The sequence below is a fragment of the Rissa tridactyla genome, chromosome 11 (genome assembly GCF_028500815.1).
Source record: "Rissa tridactyla isolate bRisTri1 chromosome 11, bRisTri1.patW.cur.20221130, whole genome shotgun sequence".
Lineage (NCBI taxonomy): Eukaryota > Metazoa > Chordata > Aves > Charadriiformes > Laridae > Rissa > Rissa tridactyla.
Window position 1 is genome coordinate 10985659 of NC_071476.1, and position 21029 is coordinate 11006687.

The following is a 21029-nucleotide window of genomic DNA, read 5'->3' on the forward strand; positions in this document are numbered from 1 at the left end:
TGCCACCCATGCAGGAGGGTTTATAGCTGCTTCTCGTCCTGAACCTGTTAAAAATTAATCTAGCTTTGAGGCTAAAGACAAGATTGTTTTCACTCAAAAATGAAGTTATCTTTAATATTGGTGGGAGGCGTTCAGGGTTCTGTAACTTATGTTATACCTTTTACCGCACAAAGACTAGGAGGGTCAACAGCTACTGATAAAGCAGTTGTGACTTGTCTCTGGAGAGCAGTGGCAAGAATAGTAGGTACGATAAGGATTTTTGTATGTCTTCTAATGTGAACTGTTAGAACACTTCCCAAGTGCTAGTGGCCTTAGCCAGAACTGAAATATTGGTTTCCCAAAAGTTGGGAAATAACTTTCTCCTGAGTTAAACTAGAGAATAAGAACCACGCAGAATTTTACAAGCAGCATTGTGCAGCAGCCCAAATAAATTGAATTTTGTCATCTCTTTCTATTAATACTCTAGAGAAATGTGACTTACCAAGCTGTAGCGATGTCCTGTATGTGGAATTTCCCACCAATGCTTACTGGGACCTGGGGATTCATTCTAGTGGGTTTTGTGGCTGTTGCCTTTGTGTACCTTACTCTCTGTGTTATTTGTGTTTGCATAATATTTGTACTGGCTGTATAGTATAGCACTCTAGCTCAAGCCCTTTTTTTCCCCTTTTCTGTGTTTATATGCTGACATAGATGGCATTATAGATTAGTTAAAGGTGATTAAGCAGCTTCTCAATTACTCCATCCTGTTTTCTGCAGGCTGATATTTACCCGGAAAGGTATTCTACGAGTAGAGGGTTTCTTGAACCCTCAACAGAGTGACCCAGATGCCATGAGCCTATGGATTCCTTCCTCCTCCCCTGCAGAGGGGATCGATCTGGAAACTTCCAAATATATCCTGGCTAATGTTGGGGACCAGTTCTGCCAGCTCGTTATGTCAGAGAAGGAAGCAATGATGATGGTGGAGCCACATCGTAAGCTGGGCTTTTGACGTGTTTTTTGTCCACCTTCTCTGTGTAATGTGTGTACAATGCAGTGGAATAGAGTTGAAAGTGTTATGTAATTTTTTGTTAAAATGCTTCTCCTTTTCTTCCAAAGAGAAGGCTATATTCACTTCTTTGGGGTGTCTGTAATTGTGGGACTAGCATTTGGGTTTGGTTGATTTTGGTTGGTTTTTTTTTTTTGGATCAGTGCAACATTACTACCAGGGAAGCTAATGATAACTTCCCCAGACATGATTAAACTATTTTTCAATAAATAAATGCAGAAATTGTCTGACTCATACTCCTAAGAAAACAGAAATAAGTCTACAGTGCTTATTACACTGACCAGCTGTGCTTCAATGAGCAGCTTTTCTTACATATTCCTATCCTGTTACGCTCCAGGGAGATCCCATAAAAGCTCAGAGGTTTCTAGGGAGGGAGCAGTACCTGCATTTAGCCTGCAAAGACTCAGCTGAGCAACTAGTTGCCAGCATTGACACTGCAAGGGGAGAGGGCTTAGAAACAATTTCCTAAAGGTGTCCGATTAAGCCTATCACATGGATAGCTCTGACTGTCTGATTTTTCCCTTTAGCTGCTGAGATGTACCAGGACAGCCATTTGGAGAGGACTTCCCCTTCCTCAACAATTGTGGTGTTTTAGAATCTAAAGAGTTGATAGGTGTCCAATTAGTAAAACTAAATATGCATGCTTTATAGTTTTATAACTTCATGTTATTTGTTCATAAAACTAGCAGAAGTTTTATAATTTTGCTGTAAGTTCCATAAGTACTCCTTGAAATTCAGTTACTACAGAACTCTAAGGTGCTCCTTTTCCTTATAAAGTGTACATTTTGGGACTTGACCTTACTTGATCTTAGAAATGGGGATTTTAATAGTGTCACAAGGCTAGCAACTCAAAGAATGTGTCTCTGGATGTAAAAAGTATGTGTTTCTATGCTCTGAGCTCAAGTCATGTTTCTGTGAATTGTTTCTTTATCAATGTTACTGTGATATTCTCAAATTAGGTGGGAGAAATGCAAAATGTTAAAGCAATAATTTCTAATGTTCCTTCTCTTTATAGAGAAAGTGGCATGGAAGCGAGCAGTGCGTGGTGTGAGGGAAATGTGTGATGTATGTGAGACAACACTCTTCAATATTCATTGGGTTTGCCGCAAGTGTGGTTTTGGGGTCTGTCTGGACTGTTACCGGCTGAGGAAGAATCGTCCACGTAGTGGTGGGTACTGGATTTTTTCTCCCCACTGTGGTCTTTGACCTGGCTGGCTTTCAGTGGGGTTAGTTTCTGGGAAGCTGCTGAAGGTTTTGTGGGAGAGTTAGTGAGTATCAGCTTGGGAGGCTGGAAGTTTGGAACTCTACTGTCTTATAGGCTGCTGTTCTATTCTTCGTTTCCTTAGATACATGTGTCATCTATTTGGTTAGAATTTGATTATTAAAATTACAACATCGGCAGACATAGGCTGTGTACTGAGAGAGACTACTGTATAATTCCATCTTTTCCTCAGGGAGTATAGAAGAAAAAATAAGTAATATCTTAACAGTTTGGAACAATCACAGGATGAACTAGTAAGCAGACATTGCAGAGATCCATTCTGTAACAAGGAGTTAGGTTGGGAAGTGGAAATAATTGAAACTAAGTAGAATAGGATTTCTTGTATCTGGCACTGTACATGTTTGGAAAAAGCATTTGGGACTGAATATATCACTGACAGAATTTTGTATAAAGATGTCCATGATTCAAGGGCAATAGTCTCTTAAACCCATTTTCTTCTCACATCAAGGAAATATATGATAACCTTACCCGTGCCAGGTGAAAATGAAGGGATGTTCTGTGCATATGAGAAGTTTTCACTGGTGTAGAGAGGAGGGTCAGCATTGAAAAGATTGTTATTATACAATGTCAAATGGTAGTGGGGGGTGTGTGTGTGTGTATATATATATATGTATGTATTGCTTATCAATGATGTCTTCCTGTAAACAGTGTGGTAATTAGGATTTATTAATCAAGTCTGACGTTTTGGAATGGGCCATAATGTAGAACCCAGGGCATTACTTCAATACAATTACTTGCCTCAAGAGGCTTCTGAAGTTTGTGCTGTAGAAACAACCTATGCAGATGCCAGGTCTAAAGGATACTGAAATTAAGTTTTATGTAATTGCACCATCCTGGGAAACATTCCAGGTCAGGCTGGATGGGGCTCTGAGCAACATGCTTTGGTTGAAGATGTCCCTGGTCATGGCGGGGGAGGTTGCACCAGATGGCCTTTAAAGGTCACTTCCCACCCAAACTGTTCTATGATCCTTCTTATATTCTAGCCAACTCACCCTTCCCTTCCACCTTCCTTTTTAAAGGAAGAGCATGGCATGCAGTTAATGCAGCTACATGTTTGTAGGCCTAACTTGGTTTAAAATCTGAAGAATTAGAAATTTGTCAGACTACTCCTCGAACTATTAATTTGCTACTTGTTAGCTTTGTAAGTAGATATACTGACAGGATATCTTAGTTTCTTCTTGCTGGAGCTGATCTGCAGATACTTTTTGTTGAAAAAGATTGGGAGATGATGACAAGAAAAGATAGAATTACTCTATAGCTTAGGAAAGCATAATAAAAATAAGAGCATGATATTTAAAAATTGAGGCTAGAAGCCAAGATTTGTGGGTGATTGAAAATAACAGGCTAGTGGAGATGAAGGGAAAATGACTGTGGTAGTTTTATAATCTGAAGAAGCAAAGAAGTTGCTGTAGGTTATGTTCTAATGTTCTGTACTTAGAGTTAATTTCTGAGATCACCAGGTTAATCTCCTGCACTGTAAAGAATGTAAAGAAACATTATTGATGCAGAAACATTCTGTATTGTAAAGTTTTAGTGACTTTTGTACAAAATTTTACTTTTTTTGTGTGTCTTTATTCCAGAGACAGAGGAGATTGGTGATGAGGAAGTCTTCTCGTGGCTGAAGTGTGCAAAGGGTCAGTCTCATGAACCAGAGAATCTTATGCCGACACAGATCATTCCTGGTACAGGTAATGCTTAAAACCTGAAAGGAAAATTTCCAAATTTTGTCTCAATTCTGAGCAAGCAAATGGAAAAAATACTAAGATGGTTGGTATTCTAGGTGATACCCCTTCTAGCATGGATTTAGAGGAGACTTCCACTTGCTACAGCAGAAGGGTTGAAGGGAAGGTAACCCTTCAATTAAGATCAAGCTATGGGTTTCCAGTGAACACCCTTCTGATACTAGCTGTGACTTCTTGTGCTCAGCTTTTTTATTTGCATTAGTAAATTTGGTTAACTTGCAAGAAAGATCTTTTCTGTTGGGGAGAGGGAAGCTGGTCAGTGCTGACCAATAACTTGACTGTTTACATAATGGGTCCTAAAGGTCATAGAATCATAGAACGGTTAGAGTTGCAAGGGACCTTAAAGATCACCTAGTCAAAGCCCCCTGCCACAGACAGGAACACCTTCCACTAGAGCAGGTTGCTCAAAGCCTCATCCAGCCTGGCCTTGAACACTTCCAGGGATGGGGCAGTCACAGCTTCTCTGGGCAACTTGTTCCAGTGTCGCACCACCCTCATAAAAAAATTTCTTCCTTGTGTCCAGTCTACACCTCCCCTCCTTCAGGATGAATCAACTGCACCACTCAGCTTGGTGTCATCCGCAAGCTTGCTGAGTGTGCACTCAGTCCCACTGTCTGTTGCTGATGAAGATGTTAAATGGTATTGGTCCCACTAAGGACCCTTGAGGGACACCACCTGTTACTGATTTCCACTTGGACATAGAGCTGTAACTCTTTGGATGCAGCCATCCAGCCAATTTCTTATCCATTGAATAGTCTATCAGTTAAACCCATATCTCTTCAATTTAGCGGCAAGAATGTTGTGGGGGACCGTACTGAAGGCCTTACAGAAGTCTAGGTAGAAAACATATGTTGCTCTTCCCTTGTCCAATGATGCAGTCACTCCATTGAAGGCAGCCACTAGACTAGTCAGGCACGATTTGCCCTTGACAAAGTGGTGTGGCTGTCTCTAATCGCCTCCCTGTCTTCCATATGTTTTGACATGTCTTCCAGGAGAATCTGCTCCATGATCTTACTGTGCACTGCCGTGAGGCTGGCTAGTCCATAGTTCCCAGGGTCCTCCTTTGTACCCTTTTAAAAAATGGGTGTGATGTTTCCCTTTTTCCAGTCACTGTGGACTTGGCCTGACTGCTGTGACTTTCCAAATATGATGGAGAGTGACTTGGCAACTACATCAGCCCGTTCCCTCAGGACCCTGGGATGCATCTCATCAGGTTTTGTGTATGTTCAGGTTCCTCAGGTTCAAACCTTATACTGGTGCAGCCCCACCTCGAGTACTGTGTACAGCTTTGGGTGCCTCAATACAAGAAGGACATCAACCTATCAGAATATGTCCAGAGCAGGGTGACCAAGACAGTGAAAGGTCTCTAGGACAAGACTTCTGAGGGGTTGCTTGGAGAAGTGAAAGCTGGGGGGTGCCTTATCTCAGTCTAGACCTTCCTCAAGGGGGGCCAGCGGAGGGTGGGCCGCTGATCTCCTCTTTATGGTGACCAACGACAGGACACGAGGAAACGGAATGAAGCTTCGTCAGGGCAAGTTCAGATTGGACGTTAGGAAAAGGTTCTTCACTAGCAAGTGGTCATGGCACCAAACCCCAGCAGAGTTCAGGGAGCGTCTGACAATGCTCTTAGTCAAATGATTTAGTCCTGCAAGGAGCAGGGAGTTGGACTTGATGATCCTTATGGGTCCCTTCCAACTTGAGATATTCTGTGATTCTCCTATGATGGGAGGAACTTCATTCCCCCAGTCCCTGCCTTGAGATTCAGGTGCTTCAGAGAGGTGGAAAGAGGGAATACCATTGAAAACTGAGGGGGGAAAAAAAATATTGTTGAGTACCTCAGCTTTTTCCATGTCAGCTGTCACCAGCTCTCCTGTCTTATTTTGTGGAGTGTGGGTGTCTTTCATCTTCCATTCCTGGCCAACATACCTGTCAAAGCCCTTATTATTCTTTGCATCCCTTGCCAAATTCATCTCCAGCTGTGCCTTAGCTTTCCTGATCCCATCCCTGCACATTCAGGCAGCGTCCCTATATTCTTCCCAGGATACATATCCTTGGTTCTACTGCCTGGGCATTTGCTTCTTACATTTTATTTGATTAGGAGGTCCTTACTGACCTGTGCAGTTCTGCCTTCCTTGCTTGATTTTTTTACGTGGGAGTTGAGAGCTCTTGAACTCTAAGAAGAATGTTCTTAAAGAGCTGCAGTCCCTGAGGGCAGTTTCCCAGGGGGTCCCATACACTAATTCCTTAAGCAGCTGAAAGTTCCCTCTCCTAAAATTCAGCATCCTGACTCTACTCTTCACTTGGCCCATATCCCTCAAGGTTGTGAATTCCACCAGGGCACAATCACTGCAGCCCAGGCTGCCACCAATCTCGACATCTCTGGTTAGTTCTTCTGGGTCAGTGAGCAACAAGTCCAGTAATGCTTCTCCTCTGGTCGGGCGGTCTGTCTCCTGGGTTAAGAAATTGTCGTTAACATGCTCCAGAACTCTCCTTGACTGCTTACAGCTTGCTGTGCTGCTTTTCCAGCAGGTGTCAAGGTGATTGAGTTTCCCCATCAGGATCAGAGCCTGTGAGCATGATGCTGCTTGTAGCTGAAGAAAGAACACCTTGCCAACAGGCGCCGCTTCGTCAGGCAGCCTGTAGTAAACATGAACAGTGAGGTTTCCTATGTTGACTTGGCCCCTAATTTTTACCCGTATGCTCTCAACCAGTTCATCACTGTTTTCAAAGGCAGCTCTGTGTAGTCAGTCTGTACTTTTCCACAGAGAGCAACTCCCCCGCAGTACTCCAGTCGTGTGATTCATCCCTTCACGTTTCAGCGATAGCGATTAGATCATAGCGTTCTAGTTGCACAAGTTCCAGCTCCTCCTGCTTGTTACCCATGCCACATGCATTGGTATATAGAGGCACTTCAGTGGGACTATCAACCTTGTCACCTCTAGAGGAACATGCCTAAATTCCTTTGAGGCATTTCACAGGTGTTTCCCTGTTGGTTCCTAATACATCAGCAGCCCCTGCCTCTTCTCTGTTGCTCAGATTTCAGTCCTCTTTCTTTCCCTGCTTGGGGGAAAAGTCAGACTTTCTTACCCTGCTTGTGCTGGTGAATCCCATCAGCTTCCAAGAGACCAGGCTTCTCAAAGATAGAGTAGTGATCATAGAAGCCAAAACCTTCAGTATGACAGCGGCCACGCAGCCAGGCATTCACCTCTTCAATTCATTACCTCCCTTCTCTTACTGAGAGGCCAGAGGAGAACACCGCCTGTGCTCCTGATCCTTTAACATTGCTCCAAGGGATATATAGTCTCTCAATGGTTTGAAGTTGCCTCATTGCGGTCTCATTGGACCCTATATGGAATAGTAGGAGCAGATGATAATGTGTAGGATTTGCCAGGCTTGACAGCCTCTCAGTGACATTGTGAGGTTAGTATTAGCACAGTTCTCCACACTATTCAGAGACAAATGTCTTGTTATAGCATGTGATCTTAAAGATACTTAGCAGTAATACTAAAAAAAAAACACCCCACCCCTCTGAATATATATTATAGTTAAGGCCTTGTTTTTAGATTTCTTTACATGAGATATTAAAGACTTTAATTTTATTTCCAGCGCTTTACAATATTGGAGACATGGTTCATGCAGCACGAGGCAAATGGGGTATTAAAGCCAACTGTCCATGTATCAACCGGCAGAACAAATCGGTGTTGAGGCCAGCTGTCACTAATGGAATATCACAGGTATGTAATTTGAGGCTGAAATTACCTTGTTTGACGTTATATTTTTAAGATCTATTAAAACGTTAGATCCTTAAGACTAATCTGTTGTGAAACACAAACTTAATTTTCTTCACGTGTATTCTGAGTGGTTTAGCTCAGCAAAAATCTTCCGGGACATTTTTCAGGGATGTGTGCTGCAACTGTTATTTACTAAATGGATATTTGGGCTAATACTCTTATGTGGAAGTTGGGTAGGAAGCCATTCATACTGATGCTGTATCTTAAACCACTATGACTACCTTGCAACATGTGCGTTTATTTTGTTCTGCTTCTGGAATGTTACGCCGAATCTAGAACAGTTCTGTTATTTTTCACACAAAAGTCCTCCTGTAAAAAAAGAAATTGAAAAGCCTGTGTTTGCATTAAAAGATGACTAAAAGGTGACATGATAAGAAGTCACACCACAACACAAGCTCTAATGTACACAGAGAAGAAGCTCCTGTACTCTGCTGCTACGTAAGCTTGGAGAAACTCTACTGTGCACTTAAAGCAAACGAACAAACAAAACCAGCCAATAAAACGTAATGCATTAGATAACTAAAATGTCTCCCAAGTCAAACTCTTCCCTTTATTCAACATTTAGCAGTTGTTTATATTTTTGTTTTAGCTTCCAACTGTAAATCCTAGCGCATCAGCCTCTGGAAACGAGAGCACCTTTTCCACTGGAGCAGGGACAGCAGGAGTGGGGCAACTAGAAACGGACACTGTTCCAAAATCCGAAGCAGCTGATAGTAGGATAGAAGAATCCACAAAAACAGAGACATTACCAACCAATAACACTGGTGAAATAAAGACTAACAGACCACTCTGTCCAGAAACAGCTCCATCGTCAGCCTTACACTGGCTTGCAGATTTAGCAACGCAAAAAGCAAAAGAAGAAACAAAAGGTGAGCAGAAGACATGCCCTCTGGGGTTGGAATTAAAAGATAAATGATAACGTGCTGCTTGGTTGCTGTTCTTTGTGGGAGTGCCTAGCCCTAAGTAGAAAAGAACACGGTTGGTTTTCTTCCTTTGCCTCTTAGAAACAGTTTTCTTTTACGGGCTTAGAAATACGCAAAGTTGGAAAGATGACGATACAGCTGAAGATAAAAATACTGTCTTGGCACTCCCAGTTTATTTCAGTGCCAGTTCTTGTATTTATTTTCTAAGTAATAAGCAGCTGGTATCTTGATGTAAAATGATAGTAAGTAATTTCAGATGCAGCTTTGTCACTTTATAACTATGGAAGTAAATAAAGATGTTTTGTATGCTATGGGAAGAGTGCATTTCCAAAGAATTGAGAGAGAAGAGTCCACTTTGGAGGGTCAGATGAAAGCTTGGAACTTCTTTAGTATTCAGTAGTTTGAGTGTCATTCTCAATATGAAATAACTGTTTACAGAATACACTTCCCAGTTGTCAGAGGTAGCATGACTAACACGGGATTTTTTCTTGTCCTTACGTCTAGCATGAACTACTTTATATGTCGCTGTTAAATGTTCATGATGCTTCCACTAGTTTTCAAGGCTTAGTCACTGTAATATTTTGACTACGCTTAAAATCTGAAGTATTTCATATTGAAACATTAATTCAGAAAGTCAAGGAAATGTTTTTTTTTAATTGAGTCTGTTACAAAGTTGTGGTTTCTTGTGTATCAAACATGTTCAGATTAGATCTACTGTGCTATTCAAAACCTTAACAGCATACTAAGGGTAAAATCTATATGAAGTATATGATGTCTTTGATTCTCTTTGGGGTGCCTCATTCACTGTTGCAGTGATAATTTACCACAAGATTCTGTCAATATCGTATTTAATGCAAGAGCAAATAATTTCAGAGAACTTTGTGGTCATTTGAACTTTGCCTTTTTTTCTTTTCTTTCGTGTTTTGTTTTTTTTTTTAAATGTTTATGTTTACCTTGCAGAATCAGGATCACTGAGGTCAGTGCTTAATAAAGAATCCCATTCACCCTTTGGATTGGATTCCTTCAACTCTAGCACAAAGGTTTCCCCACTAACCCCAAAGCTGTTCAATAGCCTCTTGTTGGGCCCCGTGACATCTAGCAACAAAACTGAAGGCTCCAGCCTCAGAGATCTGCTACACACAGGACCAGGAAAGCTTCCTCAGGTCCCTTTAGACACGGGAATCCCCTTTCCTCCAGTCTTCTCTGCAGCTTCTACGGTAAAAAATTTTCTCTTCCTTCAATGATATCTGTTCTAGGAAAGAATTTCATGATGATTTAACAGTTTTCATCTAAATGTTTTTATAGTATCTTATTCTTAAATGTTGAAACAAATGCAATATCTCATCAAAACTCACCACCCCACAAAGTTGTAGAGAATTGTGATGCTAATTGTTAGTTTGTGGTTTGGTTTACTACTGGTGTGGAGAAGCTATTCCTTGCAAGATACCAAGAAAGTGAGTTAAATGCAGTCTTTAAGTTGTTTAAATGATAATAGGCATCCCTATAAAAGCTCACTTTAAATTCCACATCTTTAAAAATATTGCAAAAGCTTACCACAGAAAAAGACAAAAACCTGTGAGCAAACCAGTTCCTGGAAAAAACTTATGTACGCTTGAAAGGCATTTAAGATAAAATATGAATTTAAGAATTTAAGGTGTAGTTGCTATTTCTGGATGCTTATTCTGGAATAAGGATACTTTGTTTCTCTTTAATCCATTTTGGAGGAAATAACCTTCAAAAAGACTGAAAAAATCAATGATATTTGAAATGGTTAAAAGCATTTAGTTTAAGAGAAAGACAAATTCTGTGGAATTTATCAAGGCTTAGCTCTTCTTGGAGAATACTTTCTCCAAAAGCTTAGGCATGTAGAATGTGGGGAAGATGATGAAATAGCTTGTCTCGTAGCAGAATTTTTTTTTCCTCTGTGACAGGAGAAAGGATAGGACCATAATAATAGTTCATGTTGTTCGGTTTTGGTAGAGGGAACTGTACGGCTGTACAGGAAAATATGTCACTGCTACAGGAAAGTGAATCCAATAATACTTCCACCCCTGTCCCCTCTCATCACTGAGTACAGGTGAAGAAATTGTGATCACTTGTTTTAAAGCAAGTTATTCCTTCAAGGGTTGAGAAGGGAGGGCCTTTCTCAACCTGCATCCCTATCCCTGCAACTCCAAGAATTCTCTCACCACGTTGAATCAGGTCAATCGTGTAATGTCTTTTTTCACTTTCTTGACTTCTGGTCTTCACAGAATAATTTAGATTTGAAAGAAACTGTAGGGAACTCTATTCCAACCCCCAACTTGAATGCGTGTATGCTTCATATAGAATATACATGAACAAAACATACCTGAGAAACAACAGTTGTGTCGGTCAAATAGAGCAGAATAATAAACTGCTACTCATGAAGAGAATCATCTCGGTGTTTCTGGAGCATTGATGTCCTGTTGTGAAGAGTAGTTAGCATTGACTGTAATCATTAAACTGCATTTTATTTATTTCATGCCCTCTAGAGAGTCAGAGTGAAGGTATGTTTTTAAGACCATCCTAAGCGGATGATGCATAAGACAGGCTGTAGAAAACTGATACAATCCCAGGCAGCAGAACAGGCCGGGGTCTGCCTCACAGGTGCGGAGCCCTTCTGAAAGGAGCCCAGGGTCCTTGGGGAGAGCGGACGGAACTGGAGCCAGCGCTGCGCCCTCGCACCTGCAGGCGCAAGCTGTCCTGGGCTCCTCAGGAACCATACAGTTGGAGCGCATTGGGGAACATGATCATTCCACTCAGCACTTGTTAGGCCACACCTGGATCACTGTTTCCAGTTTTGGTCTCCCCAGTTGAAGAACAACACCGAAAAATTGGAGGGGGTCCAGTGGGGAGGCATGAAGAATGGTTAAAATGTGGAGAGCTTGACACATGGAGAAATGTTGATGAAACTCGTTCTCCTCATCCTAGAAAAGAGAATGCTTTGGGGATCTGATCGATCTTATATCTAAAAGGTAGTTGTAGAGAATATGGAGGTACTCCTTTCACAAGGATGCATGATAACAGGGCAAGAGGCAACGGACACAAGTTGCTTCAGGGGAAATTCTATCTCAATAGAAGAAAAAAATCCCACTTCACATTCAAGCAGTGGAATAGGCTGCCCTGAGAAGTGATGTAATCCCCTTCTCTGAGAAGTTAAGGCTTGACTTGACCCAGCCCAGGGTAACTTAACCTGATTTCAACAGAAAATTATACCATGTGATCTCTAGGTCTTCATTCTGGCCTAGGCTCTTCTATAATTCCATAAATGTTATTTACTGAATGAATATCTTCAGTTATGAATAGTGTTATGTTTTTAGATTGATAGCTTTTGCCTATGGTAAATTTTCTGTCTATTGAACTTTTATTTTAAAGATGGCAAAATTGTCCCAAGTAATAGTGTTTTGCTGTTACTGTTCACTCAGCCACCAGTCACTGTCTTTTTTGTGTTTTGGTGTGTGTTTGTTTTTTTTTTATGGGGGAAGTGTTGGTTGGCTTTTTTGGCTAGAATGAGAAGCTCTTTGCCCCTGCCCATAGATGTCTTGTGAATAATGATCCAGTTAGTGTTTCTCTTCTGTCGAATATATGAAATACATTTAGTGTCTTAAGTATCTTGCTATAGCCAAGGCCTATAGGCAGGCTTTTTTTTTTTTAAGTTAAAAACACAATTTAAGATAGTGTCGTTAATCTCTCTTGAATTTTAAACATCCCTTGAGGAGTTTTAAATGTGCCTTGAGGAGCATAGACGCCACAACCAGAGAGGCTGTCTGCTAATGTTTCTATTAAGGTTATACTTACAGGAAGCACTTTCTCCTCTCTGTTTGTCGGTGTTTACTTAACGTTCCTGTATTTGTCAATTTACCTGTGCCAGGATTGACTTCACTTAGTAATGGAATGAGGAAAGTGGGGAAATACAGTTGAGATATTAATGAAGTTAAGAAAAATATAAATAATTTTTACCATTAAAGTAGCAAAGCTTAAATCACTTAAGTTCCCTACTCCATGATTGTTTGGAGTAATATTTTTCTAGATAGCCTGTAGCAGGTTATTTTAAGTTTTACTACTATAAAACAGGGCCATAGCTGCTTCTGTTCTTTCTGGATACTTGCCTGTCTATGAGCTGATTTGTTTACTGTTGCATGTTTTTCTAATAGCAAGATGTCCGTGACTAAAATCTGAATGAGAGCAGATATGCATTAATACGTATGTTGTTGCAAGACTAAACTTACTTTTGGATTTACGTCTTCTAGGGGGCCAAAGGTAAAGCCAGCCTGCCTAATTTCTTAGACCATATCATTGCTTCTGTGGTGGAAAATAAGAAGACATCTGATGCTGCAAAACGAGCTAGTAATTTAGCTGACACACAGAGAGAGGTGAAGGAAATGGTAATGGGCTTAAATGTACTGGATCCACACACTTCCCACTCTTGGCTGTGTGATGGTAGGCTGCTTTGCCTTCATGATCCCAGCAACAAAAACAACTGGAAGATCTTCAGGGAGTGCTGGAAACAAGGCCAGGTGGGTGATGACAAATAGCCAACCCTTACTGCTTATAAATATCCAGAGATTTTAACCTGTACCTTGGTTATTGATGAGTCCGTTCAAACTTTACCGTTGCTCTTGAGTGAATATGATGAATGCGGATTTCACCTGTAGCGCTAGACACAGGGGACGCAGCAGCCCTCTCCGCTCCGTGCTGTACTGACTCGAGCCCATGTGCCCTTGCACATTGACCTTTTCTCAGCTTACCAGTATGAGGGTGTTTGCTGTGACAGCCTTTTTCGTTGTGCGATTTATGCGGCACCTACTCTACTACAGCCCGGCAATGAGTCCACTATGATTTCTTCCATGCATCCTAGCATCTACCCCATACTTGATGCTTTATAGCCTCAGGGAAAGGTCCATTCCTTCCAGCTGCAGAATGTACAAGAATAAAAGTGCTGCAAGCAGTAATTTCTGCTGAATTTCTCCTGAGATTTTTGGTGTACTTGATGCAGTGTCTCATCCTGAGCCTACAGCCTGTGCGAATCCAAGTGTTGTTTTGAACTCAGCATCTCGTTTATTGAGCACTCTCCTGGATTGTCTGAAGGGTCATCAACCAGTTAGGCCTTCAGTCAAGAGACTGGACCTTAGACCTGCTGCCGGCATAGCCACTTTTTCAGATCTCAATCCATAGTGCTACAGCTTAGACTTCTCCAGAGAGTCATAAAGATTGGCCTGGTCAAACAAGCTGAATCTTAAGAAATGGGTGAGTAGCTGCTGTTGCAGAGGAAGTGTACCCATAGCTCTAACAGAATGTGATGTCCATCAGTGTTCAAACTATGTTCTTGGCACTTTGTTCTGCAGCTACCTCTGACACCGTTACCTTTGCTGACTACTCGGAATTGGGACCATTGGTGCTACACAGTTACGTCCATTATCATCTTTTCTGGAGAAGTCCTTTTTGTCAGCTGTTCTGTTGTTATTGTGCTAATGCTCTTAGTGCTCGCATTCTGTACTTATTTGTGGTTGCTCACAAGACATACAGACTGCTGAGCTATGGCAGAGGAACAGATCAGGCTGCATGTTCCTCTTCTGGCATTCAGGGTCCATTCCTGCCAGAAGTAGAGTACTTCTCGGTTGCTTAGCCTGTCCCACGGGACTGCACATTCTCTGAGTTGCCTGGGCACAAGCATAACTAGTCATGAGAACTGCGGAGAGGATCGTGGCACCACTAACCAGAGAGTTACCAGTTCTTGTTTCTGACTCCTCTAGCCAGCTCCTAATATGTGGAAGAGGATACTGTGCAGCATACCCTCGCTTGTCTGACTAGAAACTTAGCTTGCTGCTGGTATTGCCAGCTTTCCCCCTAGCTGCAGTTATCTTTTTGTCTTGATGTTTTTTCTTTTGTAGTATGCAAGGGTCTCTTCTTTTTTTGAACCTCTTGCATCTTTCTGATTTATAAAGGATTTTGGATCATTCTTTTGCAGTGCTGTAGTGTCAGTCATCTGCCTGCCTTGACCTTAGTTTCTGGTCAGTATACTCTAATTATTTTCCCAACCCTCTCTCTCAGCAAATAATACTGTCTCTTTGAGGAGGATCCTAAGTACTTTGGAAGCTACTTACAAAAGATGTGCTTGTCAGTTTCTCTGCAAATGAAACTGGTTAATCACCAGATGCAAGATGCTGCCCTTGGCTGTGGGGTTCTTGGTTGTTAACGAATCTCGAGAGACTCCTTATGGAGTCTAGAGATGTGATTACTGACCTTCTTTCAGCTGTGTAGCTTGCAGTGTGCATCGCCTTCCAAGTTGGTGCACGCTCTGAGGCTCTGGCCACAGTTGTCACGCTCATGTACTACTTGTGGCCCTCTATTTTAGGCTTTGCCCCAAGATCTGCTTATTGATGCTTTTGGATGACTTTATCATTCAGAGGACCCCTTGTATAGCAACAGACTAAACAAGTCCCTTGCTCCTTCAAGGATTCTCCAGTGGTGTTGCGCACACATGAGTTTCCTGCTGAAATGTGGAAAGCAACCTAGCTGAATCTTTCATTCCTGCACAGGTGACCCACGCAGGCATCGCTGTCTTAATAAGGCTATTCTAAACAGAATTTCTTCAAGCAGAGATTCTCTCAACAAACTCTGCTCTGTCACAGTTCTCTCTTGGCTGACATCCTCCTGTAGATCCCAGCAGTACCTTTAAAAGTTGAGAACATTGCCATTATCCCCCAAATCACGTTCCCCTTCCCATTTTGTGGGCTTGAAAAGGCTATTTGGAAAAAAAACCCTTAGCTACCCTCCCAGCACAATAAATGCACACTGGACACTAGATCTGAGCCACATGAAGACCTTAGCCTTGGTAGCCTCCCAAATTGTTAAAAGAGAAAATTCTTTTCCCTTAATGTTTGGGTAACGAATGGCACTCTTGCAGCGTCGTGCAGAAGAGCAACATTTTCTAACTCCTTTGTCTTGCAAATTGTCAGAAATAATTTAAACTCTGTCTGATCCCAGAATTCACAAGGAGACCATAGCATTAATTCTTGATGAAGCCGTTCTTAGAGTGCATTTTACTCTCCTGAACACGGTGGTTGTTCTTCTGGGGATACTGTCAGGATTCTCATCCTATAGCAACCTGTTATTTTCTGAATTTTCATGCTAGGCTTTCTCTTTTTTGAGGTACTGAAGGTTTGGGGTGGTGTGAGAGATTTTTATTTGTTTTCTCCTTGTAGTCTGAGAGCAGATCTGGCAGGAAGTGTTTACCAGCCAAATCCGCTGTCCTTTTATCTTGCAACCCTAGCTGTGTTCTTCACCGGAGAGAACATTTTCTTTCTTCCACAAGAAGTTCTTTGCCGAATAGCTGGAAGGGTTCTACTAGGTTGAGTAGATTTTTATATTATTATTTTTTTTAATTGTTATATTCAAGTGGTCAAGTGAATACAGCAGGGATCAAAATTTGTCATTATTTTCCTGGACTGAAGAAGACTGGTTTATCCATCAGCTTAAGTCTACCTGGCAACAGTTTCCACCCATCCTATTAAAGGTACTGTTATTTTACTCCTCATCCATGATCCCTAGGTTTTTGTAGAATATGATAAAAACCTTTCCGTTGCCTTAATGTTATGATTCCAGCTGGGTTCATGGAATATATTTAAACTTGGGATCAGTGTATCTGCTCTGTCATCTTAGGGAGGTTTGCTGCTTGTCAGGGCCTCAGATTTGGGACATAGTGGAAAGACTGCCAAATCTTGTCTGTCCCTCAGACATTTACCTTCTGCTGCTCTTCCATATTGGCATGAACAATATTACTGGGGAGACCCAGACAGGATCAAGAGTGACTGTATGGCTCTGGGAGTAGTGGTCAAGGCCACAGAGACCAGGTGTTTGGTTTTTTTTTAATCCTGCTGGTGAGGGGCAGAGAGGTGTACCAGTCCTGCAGTGTCAGCCATTGTTTGCACATCTGCTTTTGACAACAGAATTTGCGATTTTATGGTTACGGGAACCTCTTTGAGGATTGAGGACTGCTTTGAAGAGATGGGATCCATCTAAGGGGGGCAAAAGCATCTTGGGCAAAAGCATCTTTGCCAACAGGCTGGCCAACCTGATTAGGAGAGCTATAAGCCAGGAACGACAAGGGAGGGAGAGTATAACCAGTGATCAAAAAAGGGATTAGTTGATTGGGTTGGCAGGCAAGCAATGTGGAGTGATGTGAACAGGAGAAATCTCAGACTCAAGGAAACAGGGATGAAAGATGTCCACCTCAAACACACACAAGTAAGGAACTGTGTACATCACAGCATTGTGAGGAAAGCTCTTGTACCGTTTCTGGGAAGTAAGCATGACTAGGTGTCTTTCTGAAGTGCCTGTACATTAGTGCAGACAGCACAAGGAACAAACAGGAAGATGTAAGCATGCAGTTGCATGTCCACAATCTCATTGGTATGATGAAGTGGTGGGATAGCTCATGCAACTGTAGCAAAGCAAGAGATAGGTACAGGCTGTTCAGGAAGGCCATTTCAGGAAGGACAGGTCAGGAAGATGAGGAAGGAGCATTGCTGTTTATGTGAGGGAGTAGCTGGAATGCATGAAAATACGTAGGAACAGATGATGAGCCATTTGAGAGCTTGTGGGCCAGGATCAGTGAGCAGACTAACATGGGCAATGTTGTGGTGAGTATCTGCTGCAGACCACCTGATCAAGAAAAAGCAATAAGGCTTTCTTCAGACAACTGGAGGAAGCCCTATGTTCACATTTCCTGGGCCTCATGGAGCCACCATGATATCTGCTGGAGGAGCAACACAACAGGTCACGGGCGCTCCTGAAGTTTTCTGGAGTGCATTGATGGCAACGTCCTGACAAGGAGCCACTTAGGGAAGGGCGCTCTGCTGGACCTCATGCTTAAACACAAGGAAGAACTGCTTGTTGATGTGAAGGTAAGGGGCAGCTTTGGCTGCAGTGACTATCAGATGATAGGGTATGGCTCAAGATTGTGAGAGGAGGGAGCAAAGCAAAAAAGCAAGATCACAAGCCTGGGCTTCAGGAGAGCAGACTTCACCTTTTCAGGTACCTGCTTGGAAGAATCCCATGGAATATGGTCCTGAAGAGAAGAGGGTCTGAGGAACGCTGGTTGAATCATGCTTAACCTGCCTCATAGCCTTCTGTGATGAGACGACTGGCTTAGTGGATAAGGGGAGAGCACTGGATGGCTTTTATCTTAACTTTATTAAGTCTTTTGCTACTATCATAATGTCATCACACAAACTGATGAAGTACGGACTAGATAAGTGGACAGTGTGGTGGATTTAAAACTGACCGAAGTGCCATGCTCAGAGGGTTGTGATTGCAGTCGCTAGTGGTGTACTCTAGGTCTGCATGGGGTTGAGTACTATTTAACATCCTCATTAATGACCCAGATGGGACAGAGTTCATATACCATCAACAAGCTTGCAGATGATACAAAACTGAGAGGAATGGCTGATACACCAGATGATGGTGCTGCTATTCAGGGGGACCTGGACAGGCTGGAGAACTGGACCAAGAGGATTCTCGTGATGTTCAGCAAGGGAGAACGTAAAGTCCTGCACCTCAGGAGGAATAACAGTCTGCAGCAGTACATGCTGCAGGGCAGCTGACTGGAAAGGACCTGGAGGGTCCTTTCCCTGGAAGGACATTGGGGTCCCAGTGGACAAGGAGGTGCCTGTGAGCCAAGGATGCATCCTCGCAACAAAGAAGGGCAGCAGCATGCTGGGCTGCCTTAGGAAGAGTGTTGTCAGCAGGTTAAGGGAAGTAATCCTTGCCCTCTACCCCTCACTGGTAGAGGCCTCACCTGGAATGCTGTGTCCAGTGCTGGGCTCCCTGATACAAGATAGGTGTGGACTAGTGGAGCAAGTCCAGCAAAGGGCCACAAAGATGATTAAAGGACTGGAGCATTTTTCACATGAAGAGAGGCTGAGAGAGCTGGGACTGTTCAGCCTAGAGAACAGAAAGCTTGGGGGAGTGTGGAGAGGAAATTTTACCAATGTGTATAAATACCTGATGAGAGGGAATGAGGAACAGGAAGCAAGGTTCTTCTCAGCAGTGTCCACTGACAGGACAGGAGGCAATGGGCACAAATTAAAATCAATTAAGTTCAACCTGAATGCAAGAAAACACTTTTTTTAGTGTGAGGGTGGTCCCTTCCAACCACTGACTGTTTCTGTGGTTCCGTGGGGCTTTTTGCCTTTTTTTTTTTTTTTTTCCTGAAGTCGACAGCAGTAGAGTTAACCCCTTTTTTGTTTTCTTAAACCTCACTCTTCTGGAATTGAGCTGCTTTCTAGAACTTAAGGACTATGTTGTGTTATATTTGAAAACCAAGGCCATTTTTGTTATTCCCTAAGTTGAGTTTTTTCCTCCATTCATTTATGAATGAATAGTTGTCCTCACTTAGGGACTAAAATAGATACTAGTCCTGCTAGTGGCCATTGGGCAATCCAGGTGAAGCAGTGGTTAGTTACTAGAGTGTTTTTAAACAACATAACTTTGGAGTTGCTGGTCTGTAGCTCTGTAGGTATATCTGCCTAATGTGCCGATACTACTAGAACATTTTGGGGCATCTGTGCTCCTCAGGGTTGTCCTGAGCTCTTCATGTGAGTAAACCCAACACCTTCAGATCATTGTTAATGAATAGGGCACAGCTTGGAATTGATTCGAACTTGCACAGACATGTGAACTGTCATCTGAGCATAGGTAGCAGTTACTAAACCTGAGAGTTATTCAGGTGGGATAGTCCATGTGCAAGTTCACTTCATACCCTCTTTTCCTTTTCTCTAAGTCTTGTAACTCTAGAGATTGCAGGGTGGGAGGAACTGACAAGGTCTTGGCCAGTATTGGGAGGATTGTCTGGTATACCTTTTCCTAGTATTGTTAGTTTAGCAAATGCCTTAAGCATTTATAGGGAGAGGCCACTCAAATCTCAGAGTGACATGTATATACATGGTTAGCCTAAACATCTTAAAACCCCTTTTGTAAGTGAATAGCCACTTTTACGCTACCTGGTTTTGTACTAGGGTATTAACGATGATCCATGATTATGCATAAAGAATGAGTGAAAAAGTTAAAAAATCCTTACCAGAATATGAATATTTCACATGAGAAGGCTTTAGTACAAAGTCTGTTTCTAGTGGTAGTTGCATTTGTCCATAAAAAAAGGAGAGGTGGTGGGACTCAACACCCTCTGTGCTTCCACAGGCGGATTGACTTTTGCTGGCTGCCAGACCCCTACGCAGCCACTCTCTCGCCCCTCCCTTCTCAACAGGACAGGGGGAGGAAATAAGGTGGAAAAGTTGGTGGGTCAGGATAAAGACAGGGAGGTCACTTAGCGATTGCTGTCACGGACAAAACAGATTGAACTTATGAAAAAGTAATTTAATTTATTGCCAATTAGAAATAGAGTAGGATGGTGGGGAACAAAAACAAAGCTAAAATAACCTTACCTCTGCCCACACCTCCTTCTTCCTAAAGGCTCAACTTTACTTCTTCATCACTGACTCTTCTACCTCCTTGCCCCCCAGCCCAGCACAGGGGGGATGGAGAATAATGGGGGTTGTGGTCAGTTCGTAACACTTCATCTCTGCTGCTCCTTCCTCCTCACACTTCCCCCCTGCTCCAGTGTGGAGTCCTTCCCGCAGGATACCATCCTTCATGAACTGCTCCAGCACGGGCCCTCTCCAGAGGCTGCAGTCCTTCAGGAATAGACTGCTCCAGTATGGGTCCCCAACAGGCCACAGTTTCTGCCAGAAATCTTGCTCCCGCATGGGCTTCTTTGCACGAGCCGCAGTTCCAACGTGGGCTCTCCATGGGCTGCAGCTTCCTTCAGGGCATCTCCCTCTGCTGCAGTGTGGGGTCCTCCACCAGCTGCAGTAGGGATATCTGCTCCACGATGGTGCTCCACAGGCTGCAGGAGGGCAACCTCCTTCACCATGGTATCTTCCATGGGCTGCAAGGGAGTTTCTGGAGCACCTCCTACCCCTCCTTCTTCACTGACCTTGGTGCCTGCAGAGTTGTTCCTCACATTTCCCTCTCCCCTGTCTAACCCCCCCGGCAGCGGTGGAGCATTTTTTACACTTTCTTATTATCGCAGAAGTGCCACCATGTCAATTATGGGCTCAGCTTTGGCCAGCGATGCATCTCTTGGAGCCAGGTGGAACCATCTGTGTCTAGCACGGGGCAGCTCCCAGCCTCATCTCACAGAGCCCACCCCTGCTGCCAGCACCT

At 42.8% G+C, this 21029-nt stretch overlaps 1 protein-coding gene across 4 annotated transcripts in view; it reads left to right on the forward strand.

The window, feature by feature from the left end:
* Positions 1-21029, forward strand: part of KDM3B (lysine demethylase 3B) — a 64247-nt gene that overhangs the window by 30833 nt on the left and 12385 nt on the right. For all 4 annotated transcript variants that reach the window (XR_008468822.1, XM_054217074.1, XM_054217075.1 and 1 more), the window contains exons 10-16: positions 757-971; positions 2061-2213; positions 3908-4015; positions 7676-7803; positions 8450-8729; positions 9744-10000; positions 13055-13321. Coding sequence is in view for 3 of the 4 variants with exons in the window: in XM_054217074.1 (XP_054073049.1) it covers positions 757-971; positions 2061-2213; positions 3908-4015; positions 7676-7803; positions 8450-8729; positions 9744-10000; positions 13055-13321 (1408 nt within the window). In the remaining variant the exon portion in view is untranslated. The remainder of the gene's footprint in view (positions 1-756; positions 972-2060; positions 2214-3907; positions 4016-7675; positions 7804-8449; positions 8730-9743; positions 10001-13054; positions 13322-21029) is intronic.